The sequence below is a fragment of the Erythrolamprus reginae genome, chromosome 2, assembly GCF_031021105.1.
Source record: "Erythrolamprus reginae isolate rEryReg1 chromosome 2, rEryReg1.hap1, whole genome shotgun sequence".
NCBI classification, from domain to species: Eukaryota; Metazoa; Chordata; class Lepidosauria; order Squamata; family Dipsadidae; genus Erythrolamprus; species Erythrolamprus reginae.
Window position 1 is genome coordinate 169,843,770 of NC_091951.1, and position 16,157 is coordinate 169,859,926.

The 16,157-nt window shown below is 42.3% G+C and overlaps 1 protein-coding gene across 1 annotated transcript in view; it reads right to left on the reverse strand.

The window, feature by feature from the left end:
- The window catches only part of ERBB3 (erb-b2 receptor tyrosine kinase 3), a 140,069-nt gene that overhangs the window by 37,618 nt on the left and 86,294 nt on the right, over positions 1-16,157 (reverse strand). Inside the window, 3 exon segments of the mRNA XM_070740371.1 lie at positions 2,560-2,678; positions 3,506-3,571; positions 4,765-4,890. Coding sequence (XP_070596472.1) covers positions 2,560-2,678; positions 3,506-3,571; positions 4,765-4,890 — 311 coding nt within the window.

A 16,157-nucleotide genomic window follows, 5' to 3' on the forward strand; every position in this document is an offset into this window, starting at 1 on the left:
TCTCCTCCTACCTCTCCAGTCAGTCGCAGTCGGTGTTAGTGGGGGGTCAGAGGTCGACCTCTAGGCTTCTCCCTTGTGGGGTGCCTTAGGGGTCAGTCCTCTCTCCCCTGCTATTTAATATCTACATGAAACCGCTGGGTGAGATCATCCAGGGGCATGGGGTGAGGTATCATCAGTACGCTGATGATACCCAGCTGTACATCTCCACCCCATGTCCAGTCAACGAAACAGTGGAAGTGATGTGCTGGTGCCTGGAGGCTGTTGGGGTCTGGATGGGTGTCAACAGACTCAAACTCAACCCTGATAAGACGTAGTGGCTGTGGGTTTTGCCTCCCAAGGACATTTCCATCTGTCCATCCATTACCCTGGGGGGGAATTACTGACCCCCCTCCGAGAAGGTCTGCAACTTGGGCGTCCTCCTCGATCCACAGCTTACATTAGAGAACCATCTTTCAGCTGTGGAGAGGGGGGCGTTTGCCCAGGTTTGCCTGGTGCATCAGTTGCGGCCCTACCTGGACTGGGAGTCACTGCTCACAGTCACTCATGCCCTTATCACCTCGAGGTTCGACTACTGTAGCGCTCTCTACATGGGAGAGAAACTTCAGATCGTGCAGAATGCAGCTGCGAGAGCAATCATGGGCTTCCCTAAGTATGCCCATGTTGCACCAACACTCCGCAGTCTGCATTGGTTGCCGATCAGTTTCCGGTCACAATTCAAAGTGTTGGTTATGACCTATAAAGCCCTTCATGGCATCGGAGCAGAATATCTCCGGGACCGCCTTCTGCCGCACGAATCCCAGTGATCAGTTAGTTCCCACAGAGTTGGCCTTCTCCGGGTCCCGTCGAGTAAACAATGTCGTCTGGCGGGACCCAGGGGAAGAGCCTTCTCTGTGGCGGCCCCGACCCTCTGGAACCAGCTCCCCCAGGAGATTAGGATTGTCCCCACCCTCCTTGCCTTTCGTAAACTCCTTAAAACTCACCCCTGCCATCAGGCATGGGGGAATTGAGACATCTTCCCCAGGCCTATATAATTTATGTATAGTATGTTTGTGTGTATGTCTTGTTTTTAAATAAGGGGGTTTTAGATATTTTTAAATAATAGATTTGTTATTGTACATTGTTTTTATTATTGCTGTGAGCCGCCCTGAGTCTACGGAGAGGGGTGGCATACAAATCTAATTATTATTATTATTATTATTATTATTATTATTAATCATCATCATAATAATCATAATAATCATAATAATCATAATAATCATAATAATCATAATAATCATAATAATCATAATAATCATAATAATCATAATAATCATAATCCTAGACCAGGGGTAGGAAAAGTTGACTCTTCTATGACATGTGGACTTCAACTTCCAGAATTCCTGAGCTAGCATGATTGGCTCATGAATTCTGGGAGTTGAAGTCCACAAGTCATAGAAGAGCCGACTTTGTCTCTCCCTGTTCTAGGGTGAGAGACTTTTCTCTTAATGGAAGACAGAGTCTCCCCCCACCCTTCCTGATAGCACACAACGGAACCTGAACCAATTAAAAGGAGACAACATTTGGGATGGATATTGCACAACAAGGGCTTCGAATTCTCCCTGGCACCTCACAAAAGATTGTAGATTAAGGGAAACTAGAGACAGAAAATGTGGGAAGGAACGCAGGAAAGGCAGAAAGGCAGGATATGCTAATCCTGGGATGAAAACAAAAGGCCTTCAAGTTCAAGAACTAGGGATGGCCAGACTGTACAAAGATACAAACGCAAAAATTTAGCAAGGAGGAGGATGACATTGGCTGGCAGACTCCCGCAATGATGCTCTAGAAATTAAAGTGATGGGATTGAGATGATATGACATTTTTGAAGTACAGTGATACCTTGTCTTACAAACTTAATTGGTTCCGGGATGAGGTTCTTAAGGTGAAAAGTTTGTAAGACGAAACAATGTTCCCCACAGGAATCAATGGAAAAGCGATTAATGCGTGCAAGCACAAAATTCACCCCTTTTGCCAGTCGAAGCGCCCGTTTTTGCGCTGCTGGGATTCCCCTGAGGCTCCCCTCCATGGGAAACCCCACCTCCAGACCTCTGTGTTTTTGTGATGCTGCGATTTCACTGAGGCTCCCCTTGCTGGGAAACCCCACCTCCGGACTTCTGTTGCCAGTGAAGCGCCCGTTTTTGCGCTGCTGGGATTGCCCTGCTGGGATTGCCCTGCAGCAGCACAAAAACACGGAAGTCCGGAGGCGGGGTTTCCCATGGAGGGGAGCCTTAGGGGAATCCCAGCAGTGCAAAAACAGGCCCTTCCCTGGCAACGGAAGTCCAGAGGTGGGGCATCCCAGCGGCAGCAGTGGGTTTGTAAGGTGAAAATAGTTTGTAAGAAGAGGCAAAAAAATCTTAAACCCAGGGTTTGTATCTCGAAAAGTTTGTAAGACAAGGTATCACTGTATTAGCAAAAGGGTAGAAATGAGAGAACTAGGCCTAATACAGAAAAAGAGGCAGAGTTGTTGAGATGAGGTAACGGCCGTTGGGAAGGTCAGCCCAGAAACCGGTCCTGGTTACGTACAAAGCATTTTGTCTTGAGTGGCCCAGTGCAACCTCCTGCACATTCTGCGTGGCAGCATTCATTGGGGTTGGGGCCAAAGCAGCGCCCATTGCATTGAGGAGCACAGATGGTCTTCGTCACTAAGGGAGAGAGAGAGAGAAATGCTGGTCAGTGTCCTGGTAGCCCTCTAAAGGTCACCCATTCTCTCCAATCTAAGGATGTTGGGTACCTACATGAATACGTTTAATAGTGATCCTCTAACACAAAACCTTTTTTTAAAAGTGTAAGTTATCATTAATATGATATTTAAAGTGAACTTTAGTAAACTCTAATCCCAGAGTTTAAATGGCACCGAACTGACATGGATGGGAATGAGAAAGTAGTTTTGCTATATTTGCAGCTTGTATTTTTTTTTAAAGAATGATTTTGCACCGGTTTTCCACAAGTGGAAAACATACGTAATTTAAAGGAAATAAACAACACCGATTTTTACACAGTAAACCATTCTGAAACAGCAAAGTGGGTTTTGTTTCTAACTATATACGGGCAATTTTGCTGATGAAAAACCAACTTTCGAATGCAATCAACACTTGACTACAACTCCCAGAATCCCCAAGTAGCATTATAACTGTCCATGTTGGTTAGGAAGTGACTCTGGGCAGTGACCAACACTTATTCTAAGAAGACGCTTTATGAAACACAGCTTTCATATTCTTTGCATAGCCTGTAAGCAATTGCCTTGAAAGGAAATCTTCCTCTTTATGAGAACCATAGGGCTAAGGTTCAATGTATCATAATTTCAAACTTTTGGCTTCAAAGCCATTTGTTCATCGGAGAATTCTCCTTGTTGAAAAGATAGAACTACACTGCTGTAGAAAAAGTCCTGAAAAAATTAAAAAAAATGCTGACTCCCAACTTTTAATGAAGCGTAATAGCTGAATTATGTCAGATATTTTGTAATGCTTACATTTTTGACAGTCTTCAGGGCCAGGGCCCCAACAGCGGCCATTGCAGTTTTCATGGCATGGAGTACCTGCGTGAGAATGGGGGGAGGAAAAGAGACCCAGCATCACAACAGAGATAAGGGTTACCCTGCAAGATGAATGTTAGCCTTTTACCAACAGGCTGTTCTTACCCTTCTGGAACTTTAGGCTTTAAAATCTATAAAATGTTCATTTAAAAGTTTTAAAACATGATCATAGGGTCATGCAATCGGTTCTGAGTGCAAATTGGTTGCCACACACCCAGCTTGTGGTCATGTGACCATACAAGTGCTGGAATGATTGGAATTCATAATTATATTTCACTCAGTGTCATCCTAAGTTATTCATTATTTTGTTTATATCTGCTTTTAAAAAAATTATTATTATTATTATTATTATTAAACAACTCAAGGTGACAAATATATCTTATACAGTGTTCCCTCAATTTCCGCGGGGGATGCGTTCCAAGACTGCCCGCGAAAGTTGAATTTCCGCGAAGTTGAGATGCAGAAGTAAATACACTATTTTTGGCTATGAATAGCATCACAAGCCTTCCCTTAACACTTTAAACCCCTAAATTGCAATTTCGCATTCCCTTAGCAACCATTTACTCACTATGTTTATTTATTAAAGTTTATTTTAAAAATATTTATTAAAGGTGGATGAATGTTTGGCGATGACATATGATGTCATCGGGCGGGAAAAACCGTGGTATAGGGGGGGGGAAACACGAAGCTTTTTTAATTAATATTTTGAAAAACCGTGGTATAGACTCTTCGCGAAGTTTGAACCCACGAAAATCAAGGGAACACTGTACTCCTTTCTTGTCTTAATTTTCTCACAACAACAACCTTTGAGGTGGATTGGGCTGAGAGCAAGTGACTGGCCCAAAGTCACTTAAATAAAATTTATATCCTTGGATAAAACAGTTCTTTCTAGTTTAATTTCTGATTCTCCAACTTTTGTTCTTCTGCTGCTGCTATGCTTTCTTTTAGCTAATGAACAAGACTTTGCTGACCAAATGGTCATAGTTGAGGATTTACCGATATTGGTACTGCAACTCTCAAAATTTCCAATGTGGCCACTAATCTAAGTTTAGGAGTTGGCATTCCAAAATAAACACGAAAAACACGAGGTGGGTAAAACCAAGCCACTGCTCTGGAAAAAACACATAAATCTTTAAAGTCTCCTCTGCAAATGAAAGGCCAATCAGGGGTGATGTGAACAGGTGACCGATACTCACATTTCTCCCCATTGTCATGGACCACTGCTTGGAAGTTTGGATACCGGATGATGTCTCCCCAATCAATGGTGTTCATATGACAGAGCTGTTTGTTCTTTCCAATATAGACGCTGCCAGAGAGGATTTCTGAAAATAAAAACTGTAATTATTTCCTCTTATACTTTTAGAGCTGCGCTAAGCTTATATAAGATACCATTTCATATCTGCTATTCTCCTGTCTTTCTATGCAAAATTATTGACAGGCAAAAACTGTGTTGGGTATCTCTGGCAAGCCTGTTTCAGGAGGCAGAACAAGAAAGAGAAATGGGATTTAGAACATCCAACTCCCACAATTTGATAAGTAGAAAATAACTTCTATGTAAGCAAAAAGGTGTCCTGCTATTTTCTGAGTCACCCAGAAGCTCTGGACATCTAACATCTGTATCCAAGGGTTCTTTTCAGACAATATTATGAATGTGTGCAGATCTTCCTCTCTGTTCAGTTATTATGTGCCATCAAATTGGTGCCAGCTCTTGGTGACCACATAGATCTCCTCCATGTGAAGTCATACACTATCAAAAAGAAAGAGGCAGTCTGAATTCTTCTTACAAACATACATGCTTATTTTTTTATTTTTTTTATTTATTCATTTGTCCAATACACAAATACATAGGAAGAAAAATAGACATGTAGTAATATATATACGGGTAAAAGTGAACTTAGAGGAGAGGATATATGAAAGAAAGAGAATATATATGATAAGTGAGAGAAAGGAAAGACAATTGGACAGGGGACGAAAGGCACACCAGTGCACTTATGTACGCCCCTTACTGGCCTCTTAGGAACCTGGAGAGATCAATCATGGAGAGTCTAAGGGAGAAATGTTGGGGGTTAGGGGTTGACACAATTGAGTCCGGTAATGAGTTCCACACTTCGATAACTCGATTGTTGAAATCATATTTTTTACAGTCAAGTTTGGAGCGGTTCGTATTAAGTTTGAATCTGTTGCATGCTCTTGTGTTGTTGCAGTTGAAGCTGAAGCAGTCATTGACCGGTAGGACGTTGCAGCATATGATCTTGTGGGCAATACTCAAATCGCGTTTTAGGCGCCGTAGTTCTAGGCTTTCTAGGCCCAGGATTGTTAGTCTATTTTCGTAGGATATTCTGTTTCGAGTGGAGAAGTGAAGGGATCTTCTGGTGAAATATCTTTGGACATTTTCAAGGGTGTTGATGTCTGAGATGTGGTATGGGTTCCAGACAGATGAGCAGTAGTCTAGGATGGGTCTGGCAAAAGTTTTGTAGGCTCTTGTGAGTAGTGTGAGATTGCCTGAGCAGAAGCTGCGTAGGATCAGGTTAACAACTCTAGAAGCTTTTTTGGCGATATTGTTGCAGTGGGCTTTAGTGGGCTTTGCTCCATCTCCACTCCAAAATGCTATTACAGATATTTGGCTTCATGTCCCATTCCCCTTTTGGTATTTTTTTCAAGCTGACTGCATACATCAATGCTTGCACATTTACACACATATAGTTACTATATATATACACTAAATTAGCATCTTTGGTTCTTAGAGCCAGATGTTTAATTAACTGAATCCAAGTCAAATATATCACTGCCCTCAGCAGCAGTTTGGAGTGGGCACTATCCAGAGGTGGGTTCCTGCCGGTTCATACCGGTTCTAGGGAACCGGTAGTGAGAATTTCCCCCTGCTCACCAAACCGGCAGTGATGGCTGGCTGGACACGCCCCCGAACTGACTCTCTCAGTGGCACCATCTTGTTTTTCACTTCTGCACATGCACAGAAGCTTGGTTTTTAGCATTGTGTATGCGCACACCCACTCGGCCCGGGAGGAAGCGTACCAGCAGCGAGGTAAGGCAGAAACCATCCCTGGTACTACCTCCCCAGGTATTTCTTCATGTAGATGGTGGTTCTCAACCTTTCTAATGCCACGACCCCTTAATACAGTTCCTCATGTTGTGGTGACTCCCCGGTCATACGTCTAGTGTCAATTCTCCCAACAGAGCTTTAAGCTGAGTGGCAGGAAGGTCAGAGGGACACTCCCACTGTAAACGCCTGATTGGTCAGATTGTAAAAATATGTTCCAAGGTGCCAGAATAGAAGCTTTAGTTCCTAACACCAGGGGAAATTTGTCTTTTCTAAAGGTCTTAGGTGACCTCTGTAAAACAGTCGTTTGACACCAAAGGGGTCCCAATCCCCAAGGTTGAGAACCACTGATCTAGAGAAAGAATTATGGGTATTTGTTGTCTAAAAATGGCTGCAGGAGGACGTTTCTGAAGAAGGGAGGCCTAGAATAAATATTTCATATTTACTGATGTACTTTTAGTTCCTGTCTGGCACATGAGTTCCTTCAGGCACTTCTGGCTAACTATTTAAAATATAAAAATCTAGATTGCCAACACCAAATGGGGTCCACAGTTACATTTCCTATCTTTGGACTGCTTCCCTGAATGACTGCTTTGGATTACGAAGGAAATAATTTCATTATTGTGTAAAGATGTGTGGAGCTATTCTGGATCTTTTTCAACGCTTTAAGTTTCCAGACAGATAGCTATTGAATTGCCCAAATTATGTTCTAAAGTTGGTTATATTTTAATAATTTTGAACTTCATATGCTGTGGGGAAAGATACAGCAAACATCATCAAAAGTCAGCAATGTTTATACTTAATTCACACTGCTAATATGAATTTCTTCTAAAAGGTAGCTTGTAGCAACAACTTTCTATATACTACTCAATCACACCCCCTACTGGGAGGCATAAGTAAAACAATTGAGCACTTCCACAAGATGCTTATTTACTGAAATTTGCAGACTAAAAATTCTAGCTGTTCTCAACAAGCTTTGGGGCCTCAGCTTAAAAGAAGCTACAGATGTCAGCAAAAACACCAACTAGACCAGTGTTTCCCAACCTTTTTTGAGCCGCGGCACATTATTCACATTTTCAAAATCCTGGGGAACATTGAGCGGGGGGGGGGGGCAAAAAAGTTTGGACAAAAAAATCTCTCTTCCTCCCTTTCGCTCTATTTCTCTCTCCCTCCCTCTTTCTCTCCATCCCTTTCTTTCTCCCTTCCTTCCTCTCTCTTTTGCTCTTTCTATCTCCCTCCTTCCCCCCTCTTGCTGTTTCCTTCTTTCTTTCTTTCTCTTTCTCTCTCTCTCTCATTCTGTCTCTCTTGCTGTCTCTTTCTCTCTCTCATTCTTTCTCTCTTCCTTCCTCTCTTTGCTCTCTTTCTCTCTCCCTCCTTCCCCCTCTTGCTGTCTCTCTTTCTTTCTCTTTCTCTCTCTCTCTCATTCTGTCTCTCTTGCTATCTCTTTCTTTCTTCTCTTCCTTCCTTCCTTCCTGTCTTTTGCTCTTTCTCTCTCCCTCCTTCCCCCCTCTTGCTGTCTCTTTCTTTCTTTCTCTCTCTCTCATTCTGTCTCTCTTGCTATCTCTTTCTTTCTTCCTTGCTTCCTCTCTCTTTTGCTCTCTTTCTCTCTCCCTCCTTCCCCCCTCTTGCTGTCTCTTTCTTTCTCTCTCTCTCTCATTCTGTCTCTTGCTATCTCTTTCTTCCTTCCTTCCTCTCTCTTTTGCTCTCTTTCTCTCTCCCTCCTTCCCCCCTCTTGCTGTCTCTTTCTTTCTTTCTCCTCTCTCTCTCTCATTCTGTCTCTCTTGCTATCTCTTTCTCTCTCTTCCTTTCCTTCTCTCTCTTGTTCTCTCTCTTCCTTTCTTCTCTGCGGAGGCCGGCAAAGCTTTTTCTGGGTAGGCTGGCTGGGGGATAGGGCGCGCGCACGCACGCACCCCCGACGTTCCAAAGAACCTTCTCCGACCTCCGCTGTGAGAAGGTTTTCTCCGAGTGCTCGCCGCCGTTGCAGCCACCACTGCGGGAGGAGCTGGAGAAAGGGGCAGATCGGGCGGGCGGGCGTCAGCGGCGAGAAGCCAGGGGCGCGAGGGGAGCGGAGGCACTGGGGGGTGGGGGCAGCCGCGGAGCCGGCCTCCGCACTTTCATCGCTCCCCACCCCAAACTCCAACACCCAGCTCCTTACGCGGAACGGAAGAATTAAGCTCTCCTTTTTCCTGCCTTCCTCCTTTGGGGCCCAGCAGGTTTGCGCCGGCAGCGCCCCGCCCAGCTGGAGCTTCCCTAGAAGCTTCACGGCACACCGGTTGGGAAACGCTGAACTAGACAAATCCTGGCAGGAATTTGCTTTGGTGGGGATGGAGAATCCGCATCTTCTTTCACATTGTCTATGTTGGCTGGAGCAACTGAGAGTTGTAGTTTAGCCCCAGCAAGAGAGTCAAGAAATTCCCTCTGCTAATGTAGATACTCCTGCTGGCAGGAAGATTAAGTACCAGTAGCAGGTAACAATAGCACTTAGACTTATATATCGCTTCACAGTGCTTTTGCAGCCCTCTCTAAGCTGTTTACACAGTCAGCCTATTGCCCCCAACAATCTGGGTCCTCATTTTACCCATCTTGGAAGGATGGAAGGCTGAGTCAACCTTGAGCTGGTGAGATTTGAACTGCCAAACTGCAGCTAGCAGTCAGCTGAAGTAGCCTGCAGTGCTGCACTCTAACCACTGCGCTACCTTATCCAAGGATGTTAGCATATACTTCATTCATGCAAACCAGAATTTGACTTACAATTACTGGAATAATTTCTAATTAGAAAAGTATACAGTACATTCTGCATTCTACTATAATGTTGGTAACATGAAATACAAACTAAGTACTGGCCACTGATGTGAATCCTCAAAGGTATTTCTATGTAACAAGCAGTGTTACATTTTAAAAACACATAATGTAGTATCTCTCCAGCTAAAGCTGTTAAGTCATTCAAGAGAAAGATCAAGTGATGGGAATACAGATAGACAGGTGTTGTCTCCTGGTGCCATGGTAGTTCAACAATAACAACATCAATATCCGCCAAACAGGTTGGTTGGGCAGGACAGGCACAGACCTGTTGCAGGTTTTTTGCCTTACTCTAACTCTGCTGATACTATCCCCAGAGCTCTCCTGCAGCTAGTCATCTGGGTTTAACTAACAGAGATGTTAAATCAGACTCTTTGCTAATCAATACCTTGGACAGCCAGTCTGTAGTTATCTGGGTTTAATTTTTAAAAATGTTAAATCAGACTTGGAGAACTCTTTGCTAATGCTAATATAGGTAACCAGTCAAAACCAAGATTTCACACAAGCAGAGAAGCAACTGCTGTGATCCACAGAAGGTAAAAAAAAAAAAGAATTAGATTAAAACTCAGCTACAGGGGCAAATTTATTAGCACCCAACAAGAACTCTTATGGGACTTTTAAGGACATCTTAAATCATCTGATCCACATTTGCTTTGATTCTGATAATTATGTGTTTGGAGGAAAAAATGAGAAGTTGGATTAATTTTCCTAACTTCTGAAAGAGTTTATCTGCAGCAGGATTTACTACCTGAGTATCTGCTAGGGCAATTAAACCTGCTCTCAGGATGGTTTTCATTATATCTATGTAGACTTAAAACATAAAGATGGCACCTGAAGTAGAAGGTTGATCAACACAGATAGCCCTGTGGTTTGTTTTAATCTACACGGGGATTAAAGAACAGTACTGATCAGAAAACTCTCAGAAGATAAGCTATACCTTTGACAGTTGTGCAAAATATAAATTCATCTTTGGAATTTTATATATACAAAACATTTTTAATATAAGGATTGATCTGGAACCTGCGATTTCACTGATGCTCCCTTTGCTGGGAAACCCCACCTCCGGACTTCCGTTGCCAGTGAAGCGCTCGTTTTTGCGATGCTGGGATTCGCCTGCTGTGATTCCCCTGCAGCATCGCAAAAACACGGAAGTCCGGAGGTGGGGTTTCCCATGGAGGGGAGCCTCAGGGGAATCCCAGCAGCGCAAAAATGGGCACTTCGGCTGGCAAAAGGGGTGAATTTTGGGCTTGCACACATTAATCACTTTTCCACTAATTCCTATGGGAAACATTGTTTCATCTTACAAACTTTTCACCTTAAGAACCTCGTCCCGGAACCAATTAAGTTTGTAAGACAAGGTATCACTGTATTTAGCATTTGTTCCAGAAACTGGATAATATAATCTTGTCTAGTCACTAAGAAAATGAATCATAGAACAAACATCATATTATAGCAATGATTTCTAGAGAGAGAGAAAAAATAGAATGGAATGGAATGGAATGGAATAGAATAGAATTCTTTATTGGCCAAGTGTGATTGGACACACAAGGAATTTGTCTTTGGTGCATATGCTCTCAATGTACATAAAGGAAAAAATACATTTGTCAAGAATCATGAGGTACAACACTTAATGATTATCAAAGGATACAAATAAGCAATCAGGAAACAATATTGATATAAATCCTAATGAAAGAATGCTCGTGAAATGTTTTTCAAATACAGGGAGTCCTCAACGTACGGCTGTTGGCTTAACAATATTTTGAAATAACAACAGCCTTCGAAAAAGCAATTTACGACCCGTCCTCAACAGTTCTGACTGTCATACCACTCCTCCAATCACATGATCGCAATCCAGATGTTTGGTAATCAGCTAACACCTGTGATGGTTGCGGCATATGTGGTCGCATGATTGCAACCTGCAAACTTCCCAGCCAGCTTCTGACAAACCAGGTCATTGAGAAAGCAGGATCTGCTTAAGGGTTTCATTTTAAGGACCGCATGGATGGCTTAATCGATGTGGTAAAAATGGTCACAACATTGAGTCTGGTCATATATGACTCAGTTAATGGCTGCATCATTTAGTGACTGAAATTCCAGTCCCAGTTTTGATAGGGTCTGGTAAGTCCAGACAGCGACTACCTGTATCATGTACAGTATATCATGTATATAATATATAGTATATAATATGATATCATGTATATAAATATTATTATATCTTTGTATACCACCAATACGTACTTGATAGTGATGGGCGAACTGAACCCGCACAATTCAAAAATTTTCCATTCGGGCAAAGTTTGGGGTCGTGTTCGGCGTTTGGAGCTTTGACGTCACCGGCAGGTTGCTAAGGACGCCAAGGTGATCACTTCCTGGATTCCATGGAATCCAGGAAGTGATCACCTTGGCGTCCTTGGCAACCTGCCGGTGACATCAAAGCTCCGCCCCCGGAATCTCTTCATAGGAGGGATTCCTCGTTCGGGTTCGAGTTCAGGTTCGGTTCGGGTTCGGCTGAATTTTCTATAAAATTCGGCCGAACTTGCCGAACCTGAACACCGTTGGGTTCGCCCATCACTAGTACTTGACAAAACAAATAAAATAAATAAATAAATAAATAAATATATTCGTTGTGATCCATGAAATTGGACTGAGTGTTCTTCTTCCATTTGATTCGTCCCACAGGTGGGTTCCTCCTGATTCGGACCAGATCACCCAAACCGTTAATGACCTGCCACTGATATAACCTTTGGCATCATAGATCCGGTTCTGCCATCCTTTTTCCCCCCCTGAATTTCGGCAAAATTTTCCTCTGTTTAGATGACTTCTCCTCATTCTCTGCTTTCTAAAAAAAAGCCTCCGGCCCACCCCTGGGTTAAAACTGACCTTTATTTCTTCACCCGAAGCACAGCTGATTAGCACATCAGCTGTTTTTCGGATAGAATCCATCTTTCGAGCACACGTGGAAGTAAAATTGCATGAGAGACGTGCGTGCGAGCGGAGCAATGCGAACGGGTGGCGAAGGTAAATGGAACCCAGCCCCTGATTTGCCCACCAGGAAACCAGAAGTTCCTTCCTGTATCACGCATTGAAAATACTCAGTTCACCAACTCTTCTACCGTAGCTCGCAAAAGGCCAGAGAACAGATTATTCAAACGTATGTGCTGCCTTCTTGAAATAATGTTCTACTTTTCTAAAACTCAACCTCCACACTGCTGCAGACTCGGGAGTTATCCAAATCTTGAGAAATGCAAAATCCCCTCCCTATCAAGTGCTAACAGTTCTTCTTCAAATGTGGCTAGACAGGTAGTCCTCAACTTAAGGCCATTCATTTAGTGACCGTTTCAAGTTACAAGGGCACTGAAAAAAGGGACTTGTTATGACTGATTTTCATACTTACGACCGTTGCCGCATCCTCATGACCACATGATCAAAATCCAGACCCTTAGCATAAACAATATTTATGACAGTGGCAGTGCGCATGTGATCACCTTTTGTGACTTTCCAACAAGCAAAGCTGGATTCACTTAAGGACCATGTTACTCTCTTAACAACTGCAGGGATTCATTTAATAACTCTGGCAACAAAGGTAGTAAAATGGAGGCAAAGCTCACTTAACAACTGTCTCACAACATAAATATTGTCATAAGTCGAGGACTACCTGTATATTATAATCCTGAACAGGAACCAGAAAAAGTTCCATTTTAGGACCCTAGAACTTGCTTAATCAGATGCCATTGTGCATTTATTGTGTAAAAGAGTTGATGATTCCTTATGTTGCAAATTAATCCCAAGCTCTTTCACAATACCCAATTCGTCATATTTAAGACAAGCAGGGGCAGTGTGTATCTCTCAGCTAATTAGCTGCTATATATCTTCCTAAAAATTTTGTCCACAAATTATAGAGCCAAATCGAGCTATTTTAGCCGTGAATTGCAGATACTTGAATCAGGCCTTTGTATGCTTTTGTATATTATTTGTTTGTTTGTTTGTTTGTTTATTCAATTTGTATGCCTTCCATCTCCCTAGGGACTCTAGGCAGCTCACAACCAAAATTAAAATATACAATTATAGTGGTACCTCTACTTAAGAACGCCTCTACTTAAGAACTTTTCTAGATAAGAACCAGGTGTTCAAGATTTTTTTGCCTCTTCTTAAGAACCATTTTCTACTTAAGAACCCGAGCCCAGAAAAAATTCCCAGGAAATTTGAGAGCAGAATGAAGGCCCAGCCAGTTTCCTGCCATCCCCCCTTGGTTTCTCTCTCTGGCGCAGTGTACGGGAGGCAGTCTCGTGCCGAGTGTATGGGAGACACATGTTTGTCCTCGCCGCCTCAGAGTCCCTCTTTTTTTTTTAAAGCCTTAAAGTTTTGGATTTTTTAAAAATTTCCCTCACTTGTCCTTCCTTCAGCAGTGACTGTCCTCCTCCTCTTCTTCCTCCTCCTCCCATCCAAATTCCGAGCTTTTATTTCTTTCCTAATGGGTTTGCACACATTATTTACTTTTACATTGATTCCTATGGGGAAAATTGCTTCTACTTACAAACTTTTCTACTTAAGAACCTGGTCACGGAACAAATTAAGTTCTTAAGTAGAGGTACCACTTAATATTAAAACCTCTAAGACTTTAGACTTTACCTGTTGTACAACTTCAGGCTTGGCCAGCTAGAAAGACAGCATAATATGACTAGCTGATTAACCTGTTTCTTGAAATTGATAAAAACGCAATTGAGTTAAACCCTAAAATCTGATTGCCTAAGTAGACCCATAAATTATTTTGGTAGATTGGACTTTCACTCATAAAACTCCAAATAGGAGATCTGATTTCAGATACAGGGAATAGTTCAGAGAGCTGGCCATAGGAAGAACAGGGGTGTAGCCTATCACTTAAAATATCTGACTCTCCGGCTGATAAAAAATGCAGGTAGTCCTCGACTTACAACTATGATTGAGCCCAAAATTTCTGTTGCTAAGCGAGACAGATCTTAAGTCAAGGGTGAAATGTTAGCTGCCCAAACCAGTTCTCTGAACCGGTAGTAAAAATACTTTTTAAAAGTTTTTTTAAAAAAAAGGTTTTCCACAATCGCACAGCAAAGCTGATTGTTACAACTAATGAAACTTTTTTTAAAAAAAAAAAACTTTTTAAAAGCATTTTTTAAAAACTATTCACTGGAACTATGACTCTGTGAGGTTCCTGCTTTGTTGCGGGAACCATTTTGTGTGAAGTCCAGCTGCTTCTGCACTGCATGTGACTCAGTTGTGTAGGAGTCAGTTTTATAGCTTTTGTGTTATTTTTCTGTAAAGTATGAAACTTGGGTTCTGAGCTTTCTGTGACTCTGTGAGGTTGTTGCTTGTGGCAGGGGTCATTTTGTGTGAAGTCAGCTCCTTTTGCATTGTGTGTGAGTCAGTTGTGTGGGTTTTGTGTTGTTTGCGTGCGAAGTGTGAAAGTTGGCTTTTCAGCTCATCTGGTCACATGACCATGCCCACCAAGACATGCCCACCCAATCACATGACCACCAAGCCACGCCCATCAAACCATGGCCAAAGAACTGGGAGCGAAAAATTTTAGATTCCACCACTGTCTTAAGTGAATTATGCCTGATTTTATGAACTTTCTTGCCACTGTTGTTAAGTGAATCACTGCAGTGATTAGGATTAGTAAGGCAGTTGTTAAGTGAAGCTGGCTTCCCCATTAACTTCGCTTGTCAGAAGGTCACAAAAGGTGATCACATGACTCCAGGACACCACAACTGTGATAAATATGAGCCAGTGTGAAAAAGGGTCATGTTACTTTTTTTTCAGCATCAATGTAACTTCAAACAATCACTAAATGAATGGTCGTAAGTTGAGGACTATTTGTATAAAATCCTTAAATTTGAAAAGGTCAAAATCCGGGGAGAACAGGTAGAATTAATTGTGTAAATATGTACCTGTGTGTATATTTTTACTCCCCCATCCACCCTCAGTGATATTTACAGATTGCAGAATGCAAAGTTTGAATTCCTTTGGTGCAGGTAACTTCTCCTGCCCAGAGGACAGGCTGCAACCAGTTAAACATGAGAAAACATCCCAATAAACATCCGTAAAGCTATCTTAGAATTATGATCTGTAGATAGAACATTCAACATTATTTCCTAATTCTGACAGTAACGAGGATGCTTTAAAGAAAACCCACAAGTTAATTATAGTGGAATCCATGCCATGCCATGCTTAATACTCCCACCACTGTCACAAACTACCCTGTGTTGCAACAAAACCACACCAATGGAAGCTGGCCCAGAAAAACAACAACAGAACAAATCCTTTCACCTTATCTTATACACCTGACTGAAGAATTTCTCTTTCGCTTTCTATTCTCCTAATTGTTCTCTTTCAGTTTGATTTTAAGTTTTTGAATCTTGGAGTTGGGACTGAAAAGGCTGTTAGAATTGGCAGGCTGACTAATAGGTTTCGTAAGTTCCATCACCAAAAAAGGCTACTTTATGCTCATTGTTTATGCATTTAAAATAATATATGCATGTACGTATGTCTGTCTGTCTCTCTGTCTGTCTCTCTCTCTCTTGGTATATTCGGGTTTCTTCCCGTGTAGGAATTAGAAATTTCTGGTGACATTTCAACGAGGTGTCACTTGTCATCTTCAGGCTGGTGCTTCTGTCCTTGTTCTAGGGCGAACACAGCGAGACCTGAGCTGCCTTCCTTCTATAAATACTGGTGGCTGGGTGTGGTTTGGTGGCTCAGCAA